Raw genomic sequence first — 27,934 nt, forward strand, 5'->3', positions numbered from 1 at the left:
ATGTTTCAGATCAAATAACAAATTTAAATATTAGACAAAGATAACACAAGTAAACACAAAATGCAGTTTTCAAATGAAGGTCTTATTATTATTAAGAGAAAAAGAAATCCAAACCTACAGGGCCTTTTGTGAAAAGGTGATTGCCCTCATCCCCCTTAAAGCCTAAATTAACTGTGGGTTTATCACGTTTGGGAAGCAGAGCTCAAATTCTCTAGCCACAAGCAGGCCTGATTACTGCCACAACTGTTCTCTATCAAGAAATCACTTATTAGGACCTGTCTGAAAGTGAAGTAGACCAAAAGATTTTCAAAAGCTAAGCATCATGCTGTAATTCAAAGAAATTCTGGAAAAAATGAGAAGCAAAGTAATTAAGATCTATCAGTCTGGAAATGATTATAAAGCCATTTCTAAAGCTTAGGGACTCCAGCAGACCACAGTGAGAACCATTATCCAAAAAACGGCAAAAATATGGAAAAGTGATGAACCTTCCAAGGAGAGGCCAGCACACAAAAGAGAGCACCGATGTCTCATCCAAGAGATCACAAAAGATCCCACAACAACATCCAAAGATTTCTAGGCCTCACTTGCCTCAGCTAATATCAGTGATCATGACTCCACCATAAGAAAGACTAGGCAAAAATGACCGGCATGGCAGCGTTCCAAGACGTAAACCATCGCTGAGCAATAAGAACATAAAGGCTCGTCTCAGTTTTGCCAGAAATATGATGATCCCCAAGACTTTTGGGAGAATACTCTGTGGACTGACAAGACAAAAGTTGAACTTTTTGGAAGGTGTAAGTCCCATTACATATGGTGTAGAGGTAACAGCATTTCAGAAAAGGAACATCATAATTACCAACATTAAAATATGGTGGTGACAGTGTGATGGCCTTGGGCTGTTTTGCTGCTTCAGGACTGGAAGACTTGCTGTGGTAAATGGAACCATGAATTCTGCTATCTACCAAAAAGTCCTGAATGAGAATGTCCAGTCATCTGTTCGTTGTTAGGAACCGTGCAACGGATACCCACTGGTCAGTACGTATCTTGTGAAGTGCGGGCAAGCGGTGCTCGCAGCGTCCGGGGGGGAGAGACGGTACACAACCACCGGTGAGCAGGACCTGCGGTCACGTGACCGCGGGGGGGGGGGGGGGGACCAGGGCGGAGCCAACTACAGGACGCCTGGATAGCGGGACGTGGCGGGGAGTAGCCGGACCGCAGGGAGGTAAAGCAAGTAGGGGGCAGCTGGGTACGAGCACCAGAAGCAGAAGAATAGTCAGGGCCAAGCCAAAAGAGTCAGAAAACCAAGAGGGGCAATAACGGTACCAAAGGGACAGACAGAACGGATAGTCAAAAAGCACGCAGGAGTCAAGAACCAGGCTAGCAAGCAGACAGTACCAAATCAGTAGTCAAATACACAACGGCGGGACAGACCGGGTTAGAACCAAGAGATGAAACACAAAAACAGGCACAAGGCACAGGCACACAGGGGTCAACTAACTCAGCCAAGGGCAGAAGCATAACTGACAAGGAGTGAGGCCTAACAGAGGCTATAAAAAGCCCTCCCATAGCCAAAGAGAGGCTACCAGCATTAACCCCTGGAGCACAGACCAACAACTACCAAACAGGCCATGACAGTCGTGACCTCAAGCTGAATGACAATGATCGAAAACACACTAACAAGTCCATCTAGTCCTGACCTTAATCCGATGCTCAGAAACACTCCAATGTGGCTGAATTACAAAAATTCTGCAAAGATGAGTGGGCCAACATTCCTCCATAGCATAGTAAAAGACTCATTGCCAGTTATCACAAATACTGTAATTGCAATTGTTACTGCTAAGGGTGGCCCAACAATTTATTAGGTTTAGGGGGCAATCACTTTTTCACACAGGTTTGGATTTCTTTTTCCCTTAATAATAAAGACCTTCATTTAAATTGCATTTTGTGATTACCCGTTTTATCTTTATCTAATATTTAAATTTGTTTGATCTGAAACATTTAGGTGTGACAAACATGCAAAATAGGAAATCAGGAAGGGGTCAAACACTTTTTCACACAACTGTAGGTATAAGTCTGAAACATAGTATAAAAGCTTCTACTCACCCACTTATCTGGACTGAAAGATCTCCCCCAATACATGCACACAAGGAGAGACCTATGAATCCAGGGCAGTGTGCGGCAACAAGCTGTTAGGGACCTGACTGCCCATTAAGTCTCCCATGTGACTCTGTCCCCAGCGATTTTTAAAGTAATTTTTCTGAAATTCCACAGCGTTTCATAGTCAAAGATACTTGGCTGAGATTATACAGCCAGTGTCTGATTCATGCTGCCCAATTGACATAAGGCCATGTGCACACGTTGCGGATTTCTTGCAGAAATTTCCTGAAGAAAACCGGAAATTTTCTGCAAGAAATCCGCATATTTTTTTTTTGCGGTTTTTTTCCGTTTTTTTCGCGGTTTTTTTAGCATTCTGCAAGCGTAATTAGCTTGCAGAATGCTAAAGTTTTCCAAGCGATCTGTAGCATCGCTTGGAAAACTGACTGACAAGTTGGTCACACTTGTCAAACATACTGTTTGACAAGTGTGACCAACTTTTTACTATAGATGCAGCTTATGCAGCATCTATAGTAAAAGATAGAATGTTTAAAAATAATAAAAAAAATAAAAAAATGCTTATACTCACCCAGACATCTCATCAGCGGCGTCCGTTCGTCTTCCTATAGCTGGTCTGTGCGCACAGGGCCTTCCGTGACGTCACGGTCACGTGAGCGGTCACATGACCGCTCACGACCAATCACAGGACAGTGACGTCATCGGCAAGGTCCTTCGCCGCACATCAGCTACAGGAACCGAACGGCAGCGTGCAGCGGTGAGGCGGGAACACTGCGCGGGACATCGAGGGTGAGTATAGGACTATTTTTTATTTTATTTCTTATTTTTGACCACTTATATGGTGCCCAGTGCGTGGAGGAGAGTCTCCTCTCCTCCACCCTGGGTACCAACCGCACATGATCTGCTTACTTCCCGCATGGTGTGCACAGCCCCGTGCGGGAAGTAAGCAGATCAATGGACTCCTAGGTGTGCGGAATCCCTGCAATTCCGCATTTTTAATGAACATGTTGCTTTTTTTTCCGCTATGCGATTTTTTCGCGGAAAAAATCGCAACATTTGCACAAAAAATGCGGAATACCTTGTAAATAATAGGAGGCATATGTTAGCGTTTTTTTCGCGTTTTTATCACGTTTTTATAGCGAAAAAACGCGAAAAAAACGCTAAAAATCCTGAACGTGTGCACATGGCCTAAAGGTTCTCATAAGCCTGAGATTTTCTCTAGCTTCTCTAGCTGATTGCCATCAAGATTTCTAAATCTGTGTCTACTTATCTGAAGGATGTACTTTATTAATGAGCGCCTGTTTAAGCTTTTAGAATTGCTGACATCTTGATGCCATAGGGACACTGGATTCTGAGGTATAAAATATTTGCACTGTATAACGGTCATAATATTACTACCATGTTTATAAAATTTATTGAACCATAACACTTAAGGGGAAAGTTAAGCAAAATGATTCTCTGATATGTAATAGGTACAGTGGGGAAAAAAGTATTTAGTCGGCCACCAATTATGCAAGTTCTCCCACTTAAAAAAAAAGATGAGCGAGGCCTGTAATTGACATCATAGGTACACCACAACTATGAGAGTCAAAATGAGAAAACAAATCCAGAGAATCACCTTGTCTGATTTGGCAAGATTTATTTTGCAAATTATCGTGGAAAATAAGTATTTGGTCACTGTCACGGGAGACCTAGGTAGGAAAGAGCTAATAACCCGGGCCCCTGCCATTTCCCTCAGACTAGGGAAACCCTGACTGACCCTCTCCCAGAGTTTACACTGATGGTGTGCATGTCTGGGCCTCCACCCTCGCCCTATCTCCTGTTTCTACCCTAGGCTGAAACCACCACCCACCACCCAGTGAAGAGACCACACTCCAATACCCACAGTTAGCACAGACAAGGATAACGGAAAAATAAGCACCACGCCGCAGACACTCAGGAATACACTATAAGTGCAAAGGGCAAAACAAATACAAATATGGGAAGGAGAAAATAAGACAAAGGGAAATACACCACCAGCAACGATACTCCAACTACTAGCTCACCACTCCAGACCGAGGTAACCACGCACAAGACAGAAGCTATAATCGGCGACGCCCAATGTTCACGAGAACTATTTAAAGGCAGTGGGCATGGCCCAGCTTCCAATCCGAGCACCAGGTAAATTAACCCCGGACCAGCTAGATAAAATCTAGCCGAAGCCAATGAGCGCATAGTGGACAAAAGCGGAATTACCGCTGTCTGTCGAACGACCTGGTCTGAACAGCGTCCGACATGACAGTCACCTAACAGGCAAGATTTCTGGCTCTCACAGACCTGTAACTTCTTCTTTAAGAGGCTCCTCTGTCCTCCACTCATTACCTGTAGTAATGGCACCTGTTTGAACTTGTTATCAGTATAAAAGACACCTGTCCACAATCTCAAACAGTCACACTCCAAACTCCACTATGGTGAACACCAAAGAGCTGTCGAAGGACACCAGAAACAAAATTGTAGCCCTGCACCTGGCTTGGAAGACTGAATCTGTAATAGGCAAGCAGCTTGGTGTGATGAAATCAACTGTGGGAGCAATAATAAGAAGATGGAAGACATACAAGACCACTGATAATCTCCCTCGATCTGGGGCTCCACCCAAGATTTCACCCCGTGGGGTCAAAATGATCACAAGTACGGGGAGCAAAAATCCCAGAACCGCACGGGGGGACCTAGTGAATGACCTGCATAGAGCTGGGACCACTGTAACAAAGGCTACCATCAGTAACACTACGCCGCCAGGGACTCAGATCCTGCAGTGCTAGACGTGTCCCCCTGCTTAAGCCAGTACATGTCTGGGCCCGTCTGAAGTTTGCTAGAGAGCATTTGGATTATCCAGAAGAGTATTGGGAAAATATCACATGGTCTGATGAAACCAAAGTAGAACCGTTTGGTAGAAACAAAATTCGCCGTGTTTGGAGGAGACAGAACGCCGAGTTGCATCCAAAGAACACCATACCTACTGTAAAGCATGGGGGTGGCAACATCATGCTTTGGGGCGGTTTCTCTGCAAAGGGACCAGGACGACTGATCCGTGTACATGAAAGAATGAATGGGGCCATCTATCGTGAGATTCTGAGTGCAAACCTCCTTCCATCACCAAGGGCATTGAAGATGAAACGTGGATGGTCTTTCAGCATGATTATGATCCCAAGCACACCGCCAGGGCAACAAAGGAGTGCCTTCATAAGAAGCATATGAAGGTCATGGAAAACCTTTGGAGGGAGTTGAAAGTCCGTGTAGCCCAGCGACAGGCCCAAAACATCATTGCTCTAGAGGAGGTCTGCATGGAGGAATGGGTCAACATACCACGAACAGTGTGTGCCAACCTTGAGAAGACTTACAGAAAATGTTTGACCACGGTCATTGCCAACAAAGGATATATAACAAAATATTGAGATGAACTTGTGTTAATGACCAATTAACCAATTCCACCATAATTTGCTAAATAAATCTTGCCAAATCAAGGTGATTTTCTGGATTTGTTTTCTCATTTTGACTTTCATAGTTGTGGTCTACCTATGATGTCAATTACAGGTCTCTCTCATCTTTTTAAGTGGGAGAACTTGCACAATTGATGGTTGACTAAATACTTTTTTTTCCCACTGTACATGTCTACTATAGTATTTTCTAGATATTAAACCTGCTAAAAGATCATATTTATTCCTATTAATCTTTATTTAAAGGGAATCTGTCACCTACGTTTTCGTATATAAGCTTCTAACAGATTCCCTTTAAACTACGGTACATTTTTTCAATTCGCAGGTAAAAAGCCAAGACAATATACATATGCAATTAGATACTCCAAACAAACTGCTTGATATCTACACATTTCTCCTTCACCACTTTTTTTTTTTCACCCCTTTTAAGAGTTAGATTCAGTCTTGAGTTTTGCTATTGGTTCTTATGATTCCTGTGTGGTTCTAATATTATCTCTACTGTATGTTATCTTGCATGTACTTTGCCATCATACTAATGATCCAATGTCAGATATTAATTATAATTTATGTAGCCATTAGAATTATACTCCATTATTCTTACTGTTTTGGGCAGAGTAGGGTCCACTGCTGTTTCACTGTATCCGATTGCAGCATACAACCTAGATTTCTCTTCAGAAGTCATCAGTTCTTCAAGACCTTAAAAAAAATCATAAAAATCACGGTGTCTACAATAACAATTCCTGCATAAAAAATAATTTGTTATCAGAAGAGGACCTTTCACCAGTTTTTGCATGTTAAACTGGACACATCATGGAACAGTGCTGACAGAGGTGAACTTTTTTTTTTTTTCGTTTCTCCTTTTTGTTGCTGAGATATTAGCTTGTAAAGTTTAGGTTATAATCTATGATAAGCCCAACGGGTCTACTGCCCGACGTACACCTGTACAAAAGCTGCAGGTTCTGACTTGTTGAAGTGATCACTTACATGCCTGCCAAAACGTTAAAAAGATGTAGGCGTATACATAGTGTGTAGAATGCCAGGGTTGGCGTTATGGGGCACCCACTGTCAGACCCTACACAGCTGCTACAGGTCTGTCTGGTTGGGAGCACCAACGGCAGCCGGCAATACTAATCAGCTTATTCTAAGTAAAAAGTCAGCAATTATGACTTTTTTTTTCAAGTGGCCCCAATAATTTCTATGAACACGCCTGGCTGGCAATCATCCAGTGTACAAGCAAAATGCTTTCACAATTTTCACAATTTGAAAATTTCACATGTTTTTCACAATTTGCAGCGGATCCATTTTTTTCAAAAATTTGCCGGATCCTGCCTCGCGGCAAAAAACTGATGTGTGAAAGTAGCCTAAGGCCACGTTCACACTTTGCAGCCTGCTCTGCGGGTTAATCCCGCAGCGGAATTGATAAATCTGCAGGGCGAAACCGCTGCGGTTATCCCTGCAGATTTATCGCGGTTTGTTCCGCGGTTTCCGCTGCGGGTTTCCGCCTATACTATTGATGCTGCATATGCAGCAATATGCAGCATCAATAGTAATGTAAAAAATAATATAAAATGGTTATACTCACCCTCTGATGTCCGGATCTCCTCGGTGCTGCAGGCGGCTGTGCCGACAAGGACCTTCGTGACGTCACGGTCATGTGACCGCGGCGTCATCACGGTCATGTGACCGCGACGTCACCACAGGTCCTGTTCGCACAGCAACTGAGACTGGACGCCGCGGGCAGCGCTGAGAGGTGAGCATAGCATCGTTTTTTATTTTAATTCTTTTTTTTACACCAAAATATGGTTCACAGGGCCTGGAGGAGAGTCTCCTCTCCTCCACCCCGGGTACCATCTGCACATTATCCGCTTAACTTCCCGCAACGTGGGCACAGCCCCATGCGGAAAGTGAGCGGATCAATGCATTTCTATGGGTGCAGAATCGCTGCGATTCTGCACCAAGAAGTGACATGCTCCTCCTTTTTTTCCGCAAAAAAGCCGCGCGGCTTTTTCCGCGGAAATCCGCAGCGTGGGCACAGCGGGTTTTGTTTTCCATAGGGTAACATTGTACTGTACCCTGCATGGAAAACTGCTGCGGATCCGCAGTGTCAAATCCGCTGCGGATCCGCGGCAAAACCCGCAAAGTGTGAACGTAGCCTAACTTGTTGAATGATTACATTGTTTTTGTTGACATTAACATCATTGACAGCAAATCATCCTGTGTAAACACAGAAGGTTCTGCCAGAAACATGTATTGTAAAATGAGGCAAAACTATCGTATTAGCAAGTGTTCTGTGCCCATCATTGCTTTCTGGTGTGTGTAAACAGACTAATAAAATAACGCTGAAATAGTTTATTATTGTCTTTCTGGCATGAAATCAGCCCATATAAAATTAACACTAATTGTTTCTGTGCATTTGGGGGCCACACTTAATTTTGCCCAGGGCCACACTATGTTTAAAATCATCCCTGTAACTGCAGCAGATGTGTATGTGTGCGCATGTGGGTGTGTTGATGTAGCAGAGCTGTGTGTGTATGCATCAGAGCTGTGTGTGCATATGTAGCAGGGCTGTGTATACAGCAGAGCTAAGTGTGCATATACTGCGCGTGCAGTAGTGTCTTGTATATGTGTGTTGCAGAGTGTACATTCACTGAGAAACTATTTTGAACATAATTTTTGCAGCACAGTTGTCAAGTAAGTCTATTTTGCATAATTCAAAGTAAAGCTTGGTGATCAAGAAAAGTCTCGGGCTCCTCACAACATGTGCAAGTAGTGTGTCTAGAGTTCACGGATGTGGACGAAGAAACACGTGATAACACGCCATATATCTATGGTTTGGCGAGAGCCAGGAGATCATTCCAGATACTGTTACTTTTGTAATGTGAAAACATCAAGATATAACAAGAAAAATAAATATAACGTACAGTATGCTAGTCTACCATCAGCTATACGTTCAGTCCCTCATTCAGCTGAAATCCCAATAACAGTGGCTTTGTGTATTGCCATAACATACATCGTTTAACTGAGGAATTAGGAATGTCCATCTATAACTCAAATGAACGTGTGTCCTCCTCCACAATGACAATTTTTTTCAAATTGGCTATTCAGTTTCTTTTTGTGAAGAATACAGATACATAAAGAGAGTCATTGAGCTGTTGCAATATCACAAACACAATTGGATCATCTGTGAGGACATTAAAGGTGTTGTCCAGTCCAAGTCGACTTATGAATCCCCACAGCACACGCACTGTGTACTGCGATAATTCGACCGTTTCGGAGCCGGGACCAGAGGGTATGTATTTGTTATACATATTCCCGGCCAAACCTCATTGACTAGTCACGCGGCCGTCCAGTGGGCGTAACCGACTAAAGGGCGTGGCCTCGCTCCATACAAGTGTATAAAGCGAGGCTGCCCAACTGGACCTGCTACGGCCGGGAGTATGTATAACGCATACATACCCTCCGGTCCTGGCTCAGAGATTGGCAAATCCTCGCAGAACACATTGCATGTGCTGGGGGAATTCAAAAGTCTGCAGTCACACAGTGTGACTACAGATTTATCCATTTGGACCAGACAAACCCTATAAATGGTATGTTACTTCTTGGTCAGCAACGCACGTGCTCAAGTAGCCTTGCTTTCTGTGCAAGTGGGACAGCAGAGCTCGCGAGAAGCATTGGGTGGAGACGAATTGGCCTCCAAGATCTAACCTCAAACCTAACTCTGGTGATCCAAACATTCTACATGAGCCACTTGTTGACAGAAAGAGCATTATATTCCCCACCTCTACACATGAAACTCAGTCTCATGAAGCAATTCGTTGAAGCTTTGCCAACTGAAGGAGACTGTTTCAAGTACCTTATTTTGGCATTTCCTAGTCTGTCATTTGAAAAAAAATCAAGACAGGTGTGTTTGATAGTCCACAGATTCGGCAGCTCAAAGATGAACATTTCATCGGGACAATGTCAGAACTCTCAAATCCAAAAGAATGCTTGACTATCATTCACAGACCTTGTCAAGGACTTTCTCGGAAACCCAAGAGCAAATAATTACACCAAAGTTGTCCAGAAACTCCTGGAGAGAAATACAGTATCTGTTTATTTTTCAAAAAATGTAAAAAAAATTGCTTGGGCTCCCGCATAAATTTTCATAACCAGCAGAGAGAAAGCCGACAGCTGAGGGCAGATGTTAATATTGTGGGAAGGAGCCAAAAGCCAAAGGTTCCCAGACTATTAATATCAGCTCACAGCTATTTGCTTTGCCTTTACTGGCTAGTTATCCTGTCAGACATAGTCCACTTAATACCTAGTGTCCCACGACGATCTCAAGTGTAGTACAGTCACATCGGGAGATCTGACCACTCTACCGGACCTCCGGCAGTACACTGTGGGAGCAATTACCTCCTGTCCCTGAGCTGCCTTGAGAGTTCACAGGAGTTCATCAGCTGATTGTTTTGCTTTTTTTATAATTGAACACAGGCGCCGGATGATGAGACTATACTCCCATCATCATCTCATGCTGTCTTTGTTATATTTGACAAAAGACATAGCCAGATGGGAGTAGTAGTTGTCCCATCAGACTACTCCTGGGTACACACGTCGCACACACAAATAGACAGACACACACAGACAGACACACGCACATATTCTCCGCCCACACATTCTTCCTCCTTCTGACATTATTTCCTTTGACAAATTGCAGCGTTTTTGGCAGCAAATATGCAGCAAATACGCAAACCTTTTTAGGCTAGTTTCACACTAGTGTTTTGAGGAGCTGCGGAGGGCTGCGGACTTCCTCCTTGAAGCCCCACCCTCAGCCGCTAGCTCCGCCTACTTCTGCATGCGGCCTGCGTACCTATCTTTAACATTAGGTACGCAGGTCGTGCCGCTGTATGCGGATGCTTCCGCATGCGTCGTTAGTGTGACACCTGTATTTTTGCTGCAGATTTGACTGACTGAATTGAAGTCAGAGTCAAAAACGCTGCAGAAACGCAAAAAGAATTGACATGCTGCAGAAAATAAAACGCTGCAAATACGGACACATAGCCTTAGTGAACATGGTAAAAAAAACAAACAAACAAAAAACACACAACTATGGAATTGCACTTTTTTTGCAATTTCACTGCAGCTGGAATTTTTCTCCCATTTTCCAGTACACGTTATGTTAAACCCAATGGCATCTTTCAGAAATACAACTCGAGAAAAAAACAAGCCCTGGCCATATTGATTGAAAAATAAAACAGTTATGGCTCTGGGAAGAAGGGGAGCAAAAAACGGAAATTCAAAAGCTAAAATACCCTTGGTTGTTAAGAGGTTAACACCATTATTACTAGTTTTCACATCATAAAGTTGATGTACTTACCTAGCATATCCATCTAGTCTATTGCTTAAAATGCATAAAACGTAGGGGGTAGAGAAATACTAGGCACAGGTCATGAATAGGCCTGTGCATTTTCTATATCTAGCTTTAATATAATGTCACTGCATGAAGAATTTTTAATCTCATTTTATAGAGGTCGTTGTTTTACTGATTTTTTTATGATTGGATTAAGTCCACTGCATATACATAGAATTAAAAAGATGAAATTCTGGCTGCCTATAGCTTACACTGCCTTACCATAAAAAATAACAGAAAGCTTGACAGAATCCCTAAAAGAGGTTCACAATGTAAACCACTTTGTATCTGTATTAAATACAATATAATAGCTACAATATTATATATTGCATTGTTTAACCCCTTTCTGGCATTGGACGTACTATTCCGTCCATGTGACCTGGGACTTAATTCTCATGGACGGAATAGTACGTCCAATCCGATCAGCCGCGCTCCCGATTCTCACAGCTGACACCCAAGCACTAAATGCCAGGAGCGGTCACGTACCGCTCCCGACACTTTAACCCCCGGGACACTGCAATCAAACATGATCGCACTGTTCCGTAGCCGGCAGAGGGGCTGTCAGCCCCTCTGCCTTTGGATCGGAGATCCAGCGTAATGACGTGGGTTCCTGATCGCTCCCATGGTAACCCGATGTCGTCATGATGATATCCGGGTTACCAGAGCTGAGAGACTTCCTGTCATGCGCAGTGCATGTCAGGAAGTCTCTAAGGTCAGTGTGCAAAATGTGCAGCGCTGACAGCTTCTATAGAATGCAGATCTGCATGCTATGGAAATGATCAGCCTGCACAAAATGAGTGTCCCATAGTGGGACACAGTGTAAAAGTTAGAATGAAATTTATTTATTTTTTTAATTGTAAAAATATTTAAAAAAAAAAAAAAATACTAAAAAAAAAAAATCAATAATTATTCCATCAATAAATAAATATTTGAATTAAAAACAAATCTAAACAATAAACGTACACATATTTAGTATCGCCGCATCCGTAGTGACCCGACCTATAAAACTGTCCCACTGGTTAACCCCTTTAGTCAACACCATTAAAAAAAAAAAAAAAAAAAAAAAACAAGGCAAAAAAACAATGCTTTATAATACCGCCGAACAAAAAATGGAATGACGCACGATCAAAAAGAAGAATATATAAATAAACGTGGTACCGCTGAAAAGGTAATCTTGTCCCACAAAAAACAAGCCGCCATATAGCTCCACCACCGGAAAAATAAAAAAAGTTATAGCTCTCAGAATAAAGCGATGCAAAAATAATTTTTTTTTTATATAAGATAGTTTTTATTGGATAAAAGCGCCAAAACATAAAAAAATGATATAAATGAGGTATCGCTCTCATCGTTCTGACCTGAAGAATAAAACTGCTTTATCAATTTTACCACACGTGGAACGGTATAAACTCCCCCTCCCACAAAATAAATTCATGAATTGCTGTTTTTTGTTCATTCTGCCTCATAAAAATCGTAACAAAAAGTGATCAAAAAATGTCATGTGCCCGAAAATGGTACCAATAAAAACGTCAACCCGTCCCGCAAAAAACAAGACCTCACATGACTCTGTGAACCAAAATATGGAAACATTATAGCTCTCAAAATGTGGCGATTTAAAAACTATTTTTTGCAATAAAAAGCGTCTTTTAGTGTGTGACAGCTGCCAAACATAAAAATCCGCTAGAAAAACAGCTAGAAAAGTAAATCAAACCCCCCTTCATCACCCCCTTAGTTAGGGAAAAATAATAAAGTTAAAAAAAATGCATTTATTTCCATTTTCCCGTTAGGGTTAGGGCTAAAGTTAGGGTTTAGATTACATTTACGGCTGGGATTAGGGTTAGGGGTGTGTCACGGTTAGGGGTGTGTTGGGTTTAGGGGTGTGGTTAGGGTTGGGATTAGAGTTAGGGGTGTGCTCGGGTTAGGGTTGGGATTAGGGTTAGGAGTGTGTTGAGTTAGGGTTGGAGTTAGAATTGGGGGTTTCCACTGTTTAGGCACATCAGCGGTCTCCAAACGCGACATGGCGTCTGATCTCAATTCCAGCCAATTCTGCATTGAAAGAGTAAAACAATGCTCCTTCCCTTCCGAGCTCTGCCGTGCGCCCAAACAGTGGTTTACCCCCACATATGGGGTATAGGCATACTCAGGATAAATTGCACAACAACCTTTGGGGTCCAATTTCTCCCTGTTACCCTTGTGAAATAAAAAAATTTGGGGGCTAAAAAATCATTTTTGTGGGGAAATTTTTTTTTTATTTACACAGCTCTGCGTTATAATCTTTAGTGAAACACTTGGGGGTTCACAGTTTCTCACAACACATCTAAATAAGTTCCTTGGGGGGGTCTAGTTCCAAAATGGGGTCACTTGTGGGGGGTTTCTACTGTTTAGATATATCAGGGGCTCTGCAAACGCAACGTGACGCTAGCAGACCACTCCTTCAAAGTCTGCATTCCAAAACGGAGCTCCTTCCTTCCCGAGCTCTGCCATGCGCCCAAACAGTGGTTCCCCCCACATATGGGGTATCTGCATACTCAGGACAAATTGTACAACAACTTTTTGGGGTCCAATTTCTCCTCTTACCCTTGGTAAAATAAAATAAATTGGATCTGAAGTATATTTTTTGCGAAAAAAAATTAAATGTTCATTTATTTTTTTTTTAAACATTCCAAAGATTCCTGTGAAGCACCTGAAGGGTTAATAAACTTCTTAAATGTGTTTTTTTTGAGCACCTTGAGGGGTGCAGTTTTTAGAATGGTGTCTTTTTTGGGTATTTCCCCCCTCAAAGTGACTTCAAATGTGATGTGGTCCCAAAATAAAAATGGTGTTGTAAAAATGAGAAATCGCTGGTCAACTTTTAACCCTTATAACTTCCTAACAAAACATAATTTTGGTTCCAAAATTGTGCTGATGTAAAGTAGACATGTGGGAAATGTTACTTATTAAGTATTTTGTGTAACATATCTGTGTGATTTAAGGGCATGAAAATTCAAAGTTGGAAAATTGCGAAATTTTCGCCAAATTTATGTTTTTTCACAAATAAACGCAGGTAATATCAAAGAAATTTTACCACTAACATGAAATACAATATGTCATGAGAAAACAGTGTCAGAATCACCGGGATCCGTTGAAGCGTTCCAGAATTATAACCTCATAAAGGGACAGTGGTCAGAATTATAAAAATTGGCCTGGTCATTAACATGCAAACCACCCTTGGGGGTAAAGGGGTTAAGGGTGTTAACTATGGGGCCTTCTTGTGTAGAAGGGGCTTAGGAGAGCTGAGACAACAGCAGTGGCTACAGCTAAGCAACTATTAACCATTTACATGCCAAAGTCAATTTCTGATAGCAGCTTTTAAATGGAGCGACCACCTGTTACCATGGTGGCCAATCGTGAGGATTACACACAAGTATGAAGTGCACTTACTTCCAGATTTCGCTTCTTCCTGTTTCTCTTGGTTACTGCCGGACCAGCCCCACATCCAACCAAACCATCCTTTTGAGCTACCGTCCTCATCTTTAACTCCTGGTCTGAATATCTTAAGTCCAGCTTTGGTTGCCTAAAGGGTTAAAATAGGGCTAACCAATGCTTTTATATTCATGCTCCTTTTACAGGAAAATTGATTGATCCATACAACAACATTAAATATAAGAAAAATACAAGAAAAAGATACCGTATATACTCGTTTATAAGCGGAGATTTTCAGCCCTTTTTTTGTGCTGAAAGTGCCCCTCTCAGTTTATACACGAGTCATGGTCTAGAAAACCAGCGGGGGAGGGGGAGCTGGTGGCTGTAGCACAGTGACAGCTGCAGCCGCCGGCTTCCAGAAGACATCAATACTCACCCTCCATCGCTGAATCTCCGTCTCTCTGTCGCGGCAGGGCAGCTTCTTGATGTGCTGAGCAGTCACATGGTATCACTCATCAAGGTAGTGAATATGGACACGACTCCACTCCCATAGGCGTGGAGCAAATATTCATGACCTTAATGAGCGGTACCACGTGACCGCTCAGCACAGGAAGAAGCTGCCGGGCTGGGACAGAGGTGCAGGGATGTTCAGCGACGGTGCAAGGAGGGTAAGTATGACGGAGGAGGACTGGGAAGCCCAGCCATGCATACAAGCTGGGACGGGGGGAGCCAAGCCATGTATATAAGATGGGATGAGGGGACCCATGCATACAAGGATGGGAGGGGGGAGCCGAGCCATGCTTACAAGGATAGGAGAGGGGGGGAGCCGAGCCATGCATACAAGATGGGACCGGGGGAGCCATGCATACAACAGGGGGGACCACACAGAGCAGGACAGGATGGGGGGGGCCACACATAGCAGGACGGGGATGAGAGGACAATACATACCCGGTTTATACTCGAGTCAATAAGCTTACCCAGTTTTCCGTGGCAAAATTAGGTGCCTCGTCTTATACTCGGGTCAGCTTATACTCGAGTATATACGGTACATAGTAGTCTTACCTCTACTTCCGCCTGTTGTCTTGCTAGTGTAATGCAAAAGATATCCAGAGTTACTTCATGCTCCTGAAACATGGAGATTTCACAAATGAAACACTCAAGTATTTTGAAGACAAATATCCCATAGCTAACCGAAAATTTCAAGCAATACTAAGGCTTTGCTCACTTTTCTTCAGTTCTGGCCTCCTACCTTACATCAGATTTTTGTGTTATTTATGCAATGTTTTTTGTTTTGTTTTTTTACATTTCACAATCTGTATTAAAAATAAAAAAACAGAAATTTTCACACTAGCCAATGGGGCTTCTTAAAACTTCTATTTCCTTTTGATTCAGGAAATAATACGTGTATATAGCCACAATAGTCAGATTCTAACATTAAGAGCCTTTTTCTCTTGTAGTCAATGAGAACTACAAAAACAACTGAGAACGCAGTCTTTTTTATAAAATGGTGGTGCCTCGTATAATCAATGTGTCTTATTGCTTACCAGGGGTGGTGGCTGCAGTGAAGCGGGGTCCCAGGGTCGCTGCTGGAGGAGGCAAGAGTGGAGCATTGCTGCAGGCTGGGATGAGGGGGTGTTCCGATGTGCGCAGCTGCGGGTGAAAATGGCTGTGGTGCTCTGTGGTGCGGCGGCCTCCGCCATCATTTTGTGTAAGCCTGGAGCCCCCCCCCATTACTGTGATGCGGTGGCCTCCGGGAAAATGGTCGCCGGGGCAGCGCATGTTCAGATTGAGATCACAGCAACATTGGCCCCCGGCAGCCATTTTCCCGAAGGCCACTGCATTTTAGTAATAGCTGTGCGAGGGGGCTCCGGGCTTTCACAAAATGCCAGGAGCCCCCAGTACCACAGAGCATTGCAGCCATTTTCAACAACAGCGGCGCATATGGAACACCCCCTCATCTCGGCCTGCAGCAATGCTGCACTCTTGCCTCCTCCAGCAGCGACTCTGGGACCCTGCTCCCCCGCAGCCGGTAAGGTATATCCGCATTATAAGACGCACCCCAATTTCCACCCAAATTTGGGGGGGAAAAAGTGCGTCTTATAATCCGAAAAATACAGTATTTTAAAATAATGATTTGTTTTCGTGTGTCTTTGTGACATAGGACTTGAATTTTGTGAGCTACAAGCTATAATTTTTATACTAAAAAACAAAAAAATACCTCACAAAAAAAACACATACAGTTGTGTAAAAAAAAAAAGGTTTGCTCCCTTCCTGATTTCCTATTCCTTTGCATAGTTTGCTCCCTTCCTGATTTCCTATTCCTTTGCATAGTTTGCTCCCTTCCTGATTTCCTATTCTTTTGCATATTTGTCACATTTAAATGTTCCAGATCACCAAACAAACTTATATATTAAAGAAAAAAAGATGCAGCACTCACCAGTTTGAATTAATGTGAAAAAGTCCTTTATTCCATTCCTTGGGGTTAGAACTAAAATATGATGTGCAGGTTACAGAGGCATGCAGGGAGAGGCAGAGTGGACGATGACTGTTTCACGTAACAACGCTTCAACGGGTCTAGGGTTGCTATGCGAAGTGGTCATCATCCACTCTGCCTCTCCCTGCATGCCTCTGTAACCTGTACATCATGTTTAAGTCCTAACGCCAAGGAATGGAATAAAGGACTTTTTCACATTAATTCAAACTGGTGAGTGTCACAGATTTTTTTCTTCAATATTGCACATTCAAGTACTTTATGCAGAGCACCAAACACCGTTCGATTAGCTGCTGTAGCTCTTTATAAGCAATGTCTATTCATCCTTCCAGGGAATTTTTACATATTGACTGTTTTTTTTTCTTTGAACATTGCAAATTTACATATTAGACAAAGTTAACATAAGTAAACACAAAATGCAGTCTTTAAATGAAGGTATTTATTATTCAGGGAAAAGGGAATCCAAACCTACAGGGCCAGGTGTGAAAAGGTGATTGCCACCCCCCTCCCCTTTAAAACATAAATTAACTGTGGTTTATCACATCTGTCACGAACCAATATGGTTAGAATCCACCGGACAACACAACTCACACCAACAATGGGATGGAATGGGGAGTGGAAGGCCCTCACAGTAGGGAACAAGGGACGGGGCACCTCCTGAGCTCCAACCTGTGCCTGTCCCTAAACTCCTTTAATGCCCTAAGCGGGTCCTTCCCCCCGCTACCGTCTCATGCCTAATCCCTGTTTGTCTCCTCACTATTCCCTGGCTAGTACACTGGCCGCAAAAGGACGCTAGCCTCACCACTGCACATGGTTAATAACACAGAACACAGGGAGAGGGACAATAACAAGACAGACAAAAAAAAGAGAAAATAGAACTTAACACTGTCCCCGCTTAAAGCACCACACAGCTGAGGATACGGCACCAGGACCAAGAACTCCACGAACACAGCAGAAGCACCACTGCAACTAGAGAGCTCTTTACTCCAGGCTTGGTCAACATAAATTACTATATCATCAACAGTTAGCTGATGGGTCATGTGACTTTTTAAAGGATGGTGGAAGTGGTCATCACCCACATCAGCTGACTAGCAATCAAAGCAGCTGCCAGCAAGGAAACTGATATTTAACCCTTGCTGGCCTGAAAGGAAAAAAGACACATTTAAATTATAGTAGAGCCAGGGATGCCACGAACACAAAATGAACCATGACAACATCTTTGGGAAGCGGAGTTCAAATTCCCTAGCCACATGCAGGTCTGACTATTGCCACACCTGTTCTCAATCAAGAAATCCCTTAAAAAGAACCTGCCTGATAATGTGAAGTAGAACAAAAGCTCTTCAAAAACTAGACAACATGCAGCGATCCAAAGAAATTCGGGGAAAAATAAGAAACAAAATAATTGAGATCTATCTGCCTGGAGAAGGTTATTAAGCCATTTCTAAAGCTTTGGGACTCCAGCGAACCACAGTGAGAGCCATTATCCACAAATGGCGAAAACATGGAACAGTAGTGAACCTTCCCAGGAGTGGCCGGCCGATCAAAGTTACCCTGAGAGCGCAGCGACAACTCATCCAATAGGTTGCAAAAGAACCCACAACAACATCCAAAGAGCTGAAGGCCTCAATTGCTTCAGCTAAGGTCAGTGTTCATGACTGAAAGATTGGGCAAAAATTGCCTGCAGGGTAGAGTTCCAAGATGAAAACCACTGCTAAGCAATAAGAACATAAAGGCTCATCTCAGTTTTGCCAGAAAACATTTTGGCAATCCTCAAGACTTTTAAAAGAATACTCTGTGGACTGACGAAACAAAAGTTGAACTTTCTGAAAGGTATATGGACATTACATCTGGCACTGAAGTAACACAGCATTTCAGAAAAGGAACATCATACCAACAGTAAAATATGGTGGCGGTAGTGTGATGGTCTTGGGCTGTTGTGCTTCTTCATGACCTGGAAGACTTGCTGTGGTAAATGGAACCATGAATTCTCCTGTCTACCAAAAATTTCTAAAGGAGAATATCTGGTCATCTGTTCATGACCTCAAGATGAAGCACATTTGAGTTATGCAACAGGACAATGATCCAAAACACACCAGCCAGTCCACCTCTGAATGGCTTAAGAAAAACAAAATTAAAATTTTGCAGTGTCCTAGTCAAAGTCCTTAATCTGATTAGGATGCTGTGGCATGACCTTAAAGTAGGCCGGCGTTTCCCCCCTGCTTCAGACAGCACACAGCTGTCACTCACGTCTTCTTGGCGCCGGGCGCCGCCTCCTCCTCGCCGCTGTTTTCAAAAGTTGCCGGCGCTTGCGCTCTTATCCCCTGTCTGGTGCAGGCACAGTGAGCGCTGCCCGTCTTTCCTCATATGCAGCCCAGCTGACTGCGCCTGCGCGGCCGCCCTGCCTGTGATTCCCAGCCCCGCAATGTGAATAAATCATAAGTCACTGCGGGGCTGGGAATCACAAGCAGGGCGGCCGCGCAGGCGCAGTCAGCTGGGCTGCATATGAGGAAAGACGGGCAGCGCTCACTGCGCCTGCACCAGGCAGGGGAAAAGAGCACCGGCTACTTTTGAAAACAGTGGCGAGGAGGAGGCGGCGCCCGGCGCCAAGAAGATGTGAGTGACAGCTGTGTGCTGTCTGAAGCAGGGGGGAAACGCCGGCCTACTTGACCGAACACCAGGTATTTCGGACAAATTATAAAACTGATTATTTCTCAAGTTACAGCACCCAGAACTAAAAGAGCCACCTTGTCAGAATGCAGCATTACTGCTGCACAAGGTGGCTCTTTTAGTTTGAAACGACTGGAGGGGTGACAGGTTCCCTTTAAAAAGGTGGTCCATGCTCATAAACCCTTCACTGTGGCTGATTTACAGCAATTCTGCAAAAATGAGTGGGCAAAAATTCCTCCAGAGTGTTGTAAAAGTCTCATTGCTAGTTATTACAAACGCTTGATTGCAGGTTTTGTTCCTAAGGGTGGCCCAACCAGTTATTAGGTTTATGGGGGGGGGGGGGGGCAGTTTTTCTCACAGGGCCCTATAAGTTTTCATGTTTTTACCCTTAATAATAAAGGCCTTAATTTAAAAATCTGCATTTTGTCTTTACTTGTATTATCTTTGTCTAATGTTTAAATTTGTTTGGTGATCTGAAACATATAAAGTGAATCGGTCATCAGGATTGTGCCAAGTAAACTACAAACACTGTCAGGTTGGCACTGTTATACTGATTAAAATGATGCCTGGGTTGAAGAACTCCCGTCTTTTGGTTGTTGATTAATCTTTGTTTTCAGCTAATGAGATGCTCGTGCTTCGTGGCGGCCCGTTCTTTATTTGGCGCTCTCTGTGTAACAGCGCCAACATGACACTGTTTGTAGTTTACTGACGACAATTGTGCTGACAGGTTCGCTTTAAGTGTGAAAAACATGCAAAAGAATAGGAAATCAGTAAGGGGGCAAACACTTTTTCACACAACTGTATGCTACATGTATACCAACTTAAACCCGAGCTTAATTTTTTTGTTTTTTCTTTGTATTTTTGCATTTTGTGCAAGCAAGGGCGTGGCCTCCCTTCTTTGAGCTGGATATTACATTTAAATAGCTTCCCATGGCTGGTGTCCACAGTTCGGGACCAGATCCTTTGTCTGGCCTTATACACATTAAGGTTAAATTCTGACACATGGAAATGTTTTTAATATTCGACAGTGTAGGACCATCCCAAACTGGGTCAACCTTGCCGATGCTGGATACCAAGCTATTGCAATGCCCTGCAAATGAGGTATGCGACATAGCTAATCAAAATAACTATGCTACATTTCTAATTGGAGGTATTTTCTAATATTATTATTATTTCACCTACTACATATTGGGATAGGATTTTGGAAATGGGAATATCCATTTAAGTATCCATTGAAATATCCGTTTTTCCAGCGTGAACACAGGCCTAGCACCATCTATTAAAGCAAGTGTCAAGCATTCACATCCTGCTAGACTGATAAGTTAAATGCCTCCAATACAGTTAAATAAATACTTTAAAAAATACATAAAGCCAATCCCATATACTTTAGAGAAACTGAATTTAAGAGAATATTTAAAGTGAATCTAGATTATTACAAGTAAAACATCAATGGTCCAGTATGCATTACGGTTTGCTCTGCGCCTTATTATTTCTGAAGGTTTCTGTGAGTAGCACAGATAATTAATCTGTGCATAACAGACGGATATTTAACAGACACTCTGTAGCATTCAGAGTCACATGGCACTTTTTCACTAAATATCTATAAAACAAGTCATAAATTGAGATTAGCGAACCCAAATTAAAAGTTTGGGGTTTTTACTGGACAGTTAGTGTCCAGTGCTAATCGCCGAACACGGACTTCTCTTGGAAGTCCATTGCAATGTTCAGAGTTCGGGGGGGAAGAGAGAGAGAGTGAAAGAGAGAAAGAGAGAGATAGAGAGAAAGAGACAGAAAAAGAGATAGAGAGAAAGAGAGAGAGAGAGAAAGACAAAGAAAGAGAAAACAAGAGAGAAAGAGCGAAAGAGAAAGAGAGAGAGAATTTTCCAGATCAAAAGTTCGGGTCTCCATTGTTTTCAATAGGGTTTGGGCTCTGGTTCAAGTACAGGTCTAGTCATAAACCTGTAGTGAAATACATTGTAAAATCGGCTGTATTTATAAGTTTTGCACAGTATGATGTCACAAGAATTACCTCTGTCATACGAATAATGTCCTCAGTTGGTTTCTTTGAGGTTATTTTGATTCTGTACAAGTCTTTGTACCTCTTAGTCTGTTGACGGTGCTTCCGAATATGTTTCCATGACCACATATGAACACGGGGCTTTACATTGACTTCAAGGATGCCAGTTATAGCATAATTCCACCTATTCCATTGTCAAGAGAAAGTCATTAATGTCTTGTAGAAAATGTATTAAAATCAAAGGAATATAAAAAGCGAATCTTGAGATGCGGAGTGTAATGCTGCGATAGCACCATACATACAGAGTGAAGAGGCAGTGACCCACAAAGTTCAAACACAAAATTCTCTTTAATGTGTTACTTCACGTAAAGGTGCATAGTATTTTGTAGTACACATCATCAAAGTTCAATACACAGTTGCATCTCTTCTCAGTGCCAGTACATAGCACTACACATCATATGGCTTTTAGATTACAGTCCCTAAACACGCCAGACCTCTCCTTGTCCAGTATCTGTGGGGCGACCGCACGCCATATTACAGTCTCCAAAAACAGCTCCACATGTTCAAGACACTACACCAGCCAGTCCTCCTCTGACTAGTTCCCGTGGGTGTTCTGCACCGCTGTATCACAGACTCTTTACTCTCATAGCCGTACACAGCCCAGGATATCCTCCGGATAGTAGCCGGGCACCATATCCACCTGTTTGCAATCGTTACACATGCCAGTCCTCTTTGGGGCACAGGACATCCACCTCCGCTTCACTTCCGGGCACAGGACTGTCCACATACGAGACCAGTTACCATGGATGACTTGCAACGCTGTATACGCTGCGGGTGCCAGGCTATTCAGCTGCCATAGCTGCTGGGTCCGCCGGCCTGTGCCGCTTCACACACACAGCCAGTGCTCTGCAGGCCTCTGCTCTGTACAACAGCACACACCAGACTGACACTCATGTTGCACCTGACACACCCATACCCCTTACTGCAGGGTTTTTAACAAACAAACCTGTGGCCTTCAGCCACATGGAAAACCCGGACCTGAAATCTGTGACTGCCATGCACACCTATGGACTTCATCCATCTCCATGCACAACTAGGGGAGAACACACAGCGACCCCTACCACCAATCAATGAAAACCCAACCACAAGTGCCTGATGCTGACGAGTGACCAGTCTGAATCATAAGTCACATATATACACTGCTGCCATTATGGAGTATGTGTATGTCTATAAGCCACAATCACTTTCAATAATTGGACTAGAAACTTGGTCTCCCAACGTTTGTCAGCTTTCCAAACCATTGGCATGAGACTGCAATCCATTACAAAGCACACGTAACAAATTAAAATGTAAGCGCGGCTAACCACTGCCTGATATGCGGGCAGCGCAGTATTTTGTGGCCATAGAAAGTCATTTCCATTGCAGAAACACTGCATGCATCACTTCTCCCAGACTGTCACACATACCCTATATTATGATTGATACAGCAATGATCCGTTAATTTTTATTATAATAAAATGTGTACTATTTATGATCAGAAACATTATAAATGTAAAAAAAAATACAACTGCACGGACGTGAATTGGCTACAAAACCAATAAATATAATTACAAATATTACCATATGTACATGTAATATCATTAAACACAAGGGTTTCCAAAAAGGATGTTGCACTAATGAATACAAGGTCAAAACTCTATCAATATATTCAACACCTCGGGCCCCAACCCAATATATTAAATTAATGAGATGGACAAAAGAGTATATTAAACCATATAAAACATTCTTTTATTAATAGAATTAAAAATTGTTTGAACAAAGTAGCACTACCAAAAAATGCAGGACAAAATATCAAGCAGTAAAATGAAGGTATAGCCACAAGAAAATGCCAAATAATCGCACATAGAATAAAGATAAATACCTGTGCTGTATATTATTAACACATAGTGTGGTAAGTTACATAAGGGTTAATGCTTGTGCAAGTATAAAGCAGTAACTGCAGGAAGGACACTAATACGCCAGTGCTATGCAAAAAAGGTATGTTTAACAATTCAAAATCTCCATAGCCGCATGTGGCATACTCAATTGAGATGGAGAATAAGACCTCTTTCACACTTCTGTCTTTTACCTCCCGTCATAATCCGTTGATTTTTGTAAAAACAGGATCCTGGGAACTTTTTCCCACGCTCGACGTCATATGAGGACATCCAGCAGGGGGCGCATCACCGAGACTGAAGGTAACTATAGGTCATTGACCTACATTACCTTCATTCCCCGGGATTTACAGGCAGGAGCACAGCTGCATTATAGCAGAGCTCCTGCCTGTAAAATATTTTAACCCCTTCAGATGGATTTACATCGTGGGACGTTACAGATCTACGAAAGGTATGTATATTGTTGGTTTATTATTTTTAATTTGTTACAGAGCGAGGGTCTTCAGGTGGATTGAGAGAGCAATAAAATATTACAACAACCTGTGTGTATATTTCATTAAAATACTTTGCAATATTGTGTGTGTGTTTTTTTTTAACCATTTCATACAATTGGATTAACCCCTTTCTGACATCTGACGTACTATCCAGTCGAGGTGGGGTGGGCCCGTATGACCACCGACGGGATAGTACGTCATACGCGATCGGCCGCGCTCACGGGGGGAGCGCGGCCGATCGCGGCCGGGTGTCAGCTGCATATCGCAGCTGAAATCCGGCACTATGTGCCAGGAGCGGTCACGGACCGCCCCCGGCACATTAACCCCCGGCACACCGCGATCATGTTTGTACCGGCGGTATAGGGAAGCATCGCGCAGGGACGGGGCTCCCTGCGGGCTTCCCTGAGACCCCCGGAGCAACGCGATGTGATCGCGTTGCTCCGAGGGTCTCCTACCTCCCTCCTCGCCGCAGGTCCCGGATCCAAGATGGCCACAGCATCCGGGTCCTGCAGGGAGGGAGGTGGCTTACCGAGTGCCTGCTCAGAGCAGGCGCTTGGTAAGCCTGCAGCCCTGCACAGCAGATCGCCAATCTGACAGAGTGCTGTGCACACTGTCAGATCTCCGATCTGTAATGTCCCCCCCTGGGACAAAGTAAAAAAAAAAAAAAAAAATTCCACATGTGTAAAAAAATAAATAAAAAATAAATTCCTAAATAAAGAAAAAAAAAATAAAATATTCCCATAAATACATTTCTTTATCTAAATAAAAAAAAACAAAACAATAAAAGTACACATATTTAGTATCGCCGCGTCCGTAACGACCCAACCTATAAAACTGCCCCACTAGTTAACCCCTTCAGTAAACACCGTGAGAAAAAAAAAAAAACCGAGGCAAAAAACGACGCTTTATTATCATACCGCCGAACAAAAAGTGGAATAACACGCGATCAAAGACAGATATAAATAACCATGGTACCGCTGAAAACGTCATCTTGTCCCGCAAAAAACGAGCCGCCATACAGCATCATCAGCAAAAAAATAAAAAAGTTATAGTCCTGAGAATAAAGCGATACCAAAATAATAATTTTTTCTATAAAATAGCTTTTATCGTATAAAAGCGTTAAAACATAAAAAAAAATGATATAAATGAGGTATCGCTGTAATCGTACTGACCCGACGAATGAAACTGCTTTATCAATTTTACCAAACGCGGAACGGTATAAACGCCTCCCCCAAAAGAAATTCATGAATAGCTGGTTTTTGGTCATTCTGCCTCACAAAAATCGGAATAAAAAGCGATCAAAAAATGTCATGTGCCCGAAAATGTTACCAATAAAAACGTCAACTCGTCCCGCAAAAAACAAGACCTCACATGACTCTGTGGACTCAAATATGGAAAAATTATAGCTCTCAAAATGTGGTAACGCAAAAAATATTTTTTGCAATAAAAAGCGTCTTTCAGTTGTGTGACGTCTGCCAATCATAAAAATCCGCTAAATCAGAGGTCCCCAACCTTTTTTGCACCAGGGACCGGCTTTAAGCAAGACCAGTTTTCCATGGCCCGGTGGGGGTGGGGCAGGGGCGGGGCTTTGGTCATATGGGGGTGGGGTTATGGAGGGATGGAGCTTAGTGCATACTTATCATATAATTATGACATTTATAATGAGAATGTGATTCAACTTACCATAGGTTCAGAATGAGTGGGAGCACCATGCTTGTTTCCCTGGTGCTTTGCACCATTATTGCCCCATAGCTGTGCCATATAGTGCTCTGCACCATTATTGCCCCATAGCTGTGCCATACAGTGCTCTGCACCGTTTATTATTGCCCCATAGCTGTGCCATACAGTGCTCTGCACCGTTCATAATTGCCCCATAGCTGTGCCATATAGTGCTCTGCACCGTTCATAATTGCCCCATAGCTGTGCCATATAGTGCTCTGCACCGTTCATAATTGCCCCATAGCTGTGCCATACAGTGCTCTGCACCATTATTGCCCCATAGCTGTGCCATATAGTGCTCTGCACCATTATTGCCCCATAGCTGTGCCATATAGTGCTCTGCACCATTGCCCCATAGCTGTGCCATACAGTGCTCTGCACCATTATTGCCCCATAGCTGTGCCATATAGTGCTCTGCACCATTGCCCCATAGCTGTGCCATACAGTGCTCTGCACCATTATTGCCCCATAGCTGTGCCATATAGTGCTCTGCACCATTATTGCCCCATAGCTGTGCCATACAGTGCTCTGCACCATTATTGCCCCATAGCTGTGCCATATAGTGCTCTGCACCATTGCCCCATAGTTGTGCCATACAGTGCTCTGCACCATTATTGCCCCATAGCTGTGCCATATAGTGCTCTGCACCGTTGCCCCATAGCTGTGCCATATAGTGCTCTGCACCGTTGCCCCATAGCTGTGCCATATAGTGCTCTGCACCATTGCCCCATAGCTGTGCCATACAGTGCTCTGCACCATTATTGCCCCATAGCTGTGCCATATAGTGCTCTGCACCATTATTGCCCCATAGCTGTGCCATATAGTGCTCTGCACCATTATTGCCCCATAGCTGTGCCATATAGTGCTCTGCACCATTATTGCCCCATAGCTGTGCCATATAGTGCTCTGCACCGTCCATTATTGTCCCATAGCTGTGCCATATAGTGCTCTGCACCGTCCATTATTGCCCCATAGCTGTGCTGCTGCTGCTGCAATAAAAATAATAAAACACATACTCACCTGTCTTGCTTGCAGCTCCTCGGCGCCATCTTCCCGGCGTCTCTCCGCACTGACTGATCAGGCAGAGGGCGGCGCGCACACTATATGCGTCATCGCGCCCTCTGACCCTGACCTGCAGTCAGTGCGGAGAGACGCCGGGAAGATGGAGACAGCGCCCGGCGTGTGGAACGAGGACAGGTGAATATGTAATACTTACCTGCTCCCGGCGTCCCGCTCCTTCCCCCGGACAGCTGGTCTTCGGTGCCGCAGCCTCTTCCTCTGTCAGCGGTCACCGGCACCGCTGATTAGAGAAATGAATTATGCGGCTCCGCCCCTATGGGAGGTGGAGCCGCCTATTCATTTCTCTAATGAGCGGTCCCACGTGACCGCTGAACAGGGGCGCCGCGGACCGGCTGAAAAACCCCAACGGCCCGGTCCTGGTCCGCGGACCGGCGGTTGGGGACCTCTGCGCTAAATAACCCGCTATAAAAGTAAATCAAACCCCCTTTCATCACCCCCTTAGTTAGGGAAAAATAAAAAAATAAAACAAATGTATTTATTTCCATTTTCCCATTAGGGTTAGGGTTAGGGCTAGGGTTAGGGTTATTGCTAGGGTTAGGGTTAGGGCTAGGGTTAGGGCTAGGGTTATTGCTAGGGTTATTGCTAGGGAAAGGGTTAGGGCTAGGGTTATTGCTAGGGCTAGGGTTAGGGTTATTGCTAGGGCTAGGGTTATTGCTAGGGCTAGGGTTAGGGCTAGGGTTAAGGCTACAGTTAGGGTTGGGGCTAAAGTTAGGGTTAGGGTTTGCATTACATTTACGGTTGGGAATAGGGTTGGGATTAGGGTTAGGGGTGTGTCAGGGTTAGGGGTGTGGTTAGGGTTACCATTGGGATTAGGGTAAGGGGTGTGTTTGGATTAGGGTTTCAGTTATAATTGGGGGGTTTCCACTGTTTAGGCACATCACGCGCTCTCCAAACGGGACATGGCATCCGATCTCAATTCCAGACAATTCTGCGTTGAAAAAGTAAAACAGTGCTCCTTCCCTTCAGAGCTCTCCTGTGTACCCAAACAGGGGTTTACCCCAACATATGGGGTATCGGCGTACTCAGGACAAATTGGACAACATCTTTTGGGGTCCAATTTATCCTGTTACCCTTGTGAAAATACAAAACTGGGGGCTAAAAAATCATTTTTGTGAAAAAAATAATAATTTTTATTTTCACGGCTCTGCATTATAAACTG

At 43.5% G+C, this 27,934-nt stretch overlaps 1 protein-coding gene across 2 annotated transcripts in view; it reads right to left on the reverse strand.

Annotated features, from left to right (window-relative positions):
- Positions 1 to 27,934, reverse strand: part of VPS13A (vacuolar protein sorting 13 homolog A) — a 277,896-nt gene that overhangs the window by 184,026 nt on the left and 65,936 nt on the right. For both annotated transcript variants that reach the window (XM_077249012.1, XM_077249013.1), the window contains exons 13-16: positions 21,561 to 21,732; positions 15,436 to 15,498; positions 14,392 to 14,524; positions 6,187 to 6,281 (exon numbers count right to left, since the gene is read on the reverse strand). In XM_077249012.1, coding sequence (XP_077105127.1) covers positions 6,187 to 6,281; positions 14,392 to 14,524; positions 15,436 to 15,498; positions 21,561 to 21,732 — 463 coding nt within the window. The remainder of the gene's footprint in view (positions 1 to 6,186; positions 6,282 to 14,391; positions 14,525 to 15,435; positions 15,499 to 21,560; positions 21,733 to 27,934) is intronic.

This window comes from Ranitomeya variabilis, chromosome 1, assembly GCF_051348905.1.
Source record: "Ranitomeya variabilis isolate aRanVar5 chromosome 1, aRanVar5.hap1, whole genome shotgun sequence".
NCBI lineage: Eukaryota > Metazoa > Chordata > Amphibia > Anura > Dendrobatidae > Ranitomeya > Ranitomeya variabilis.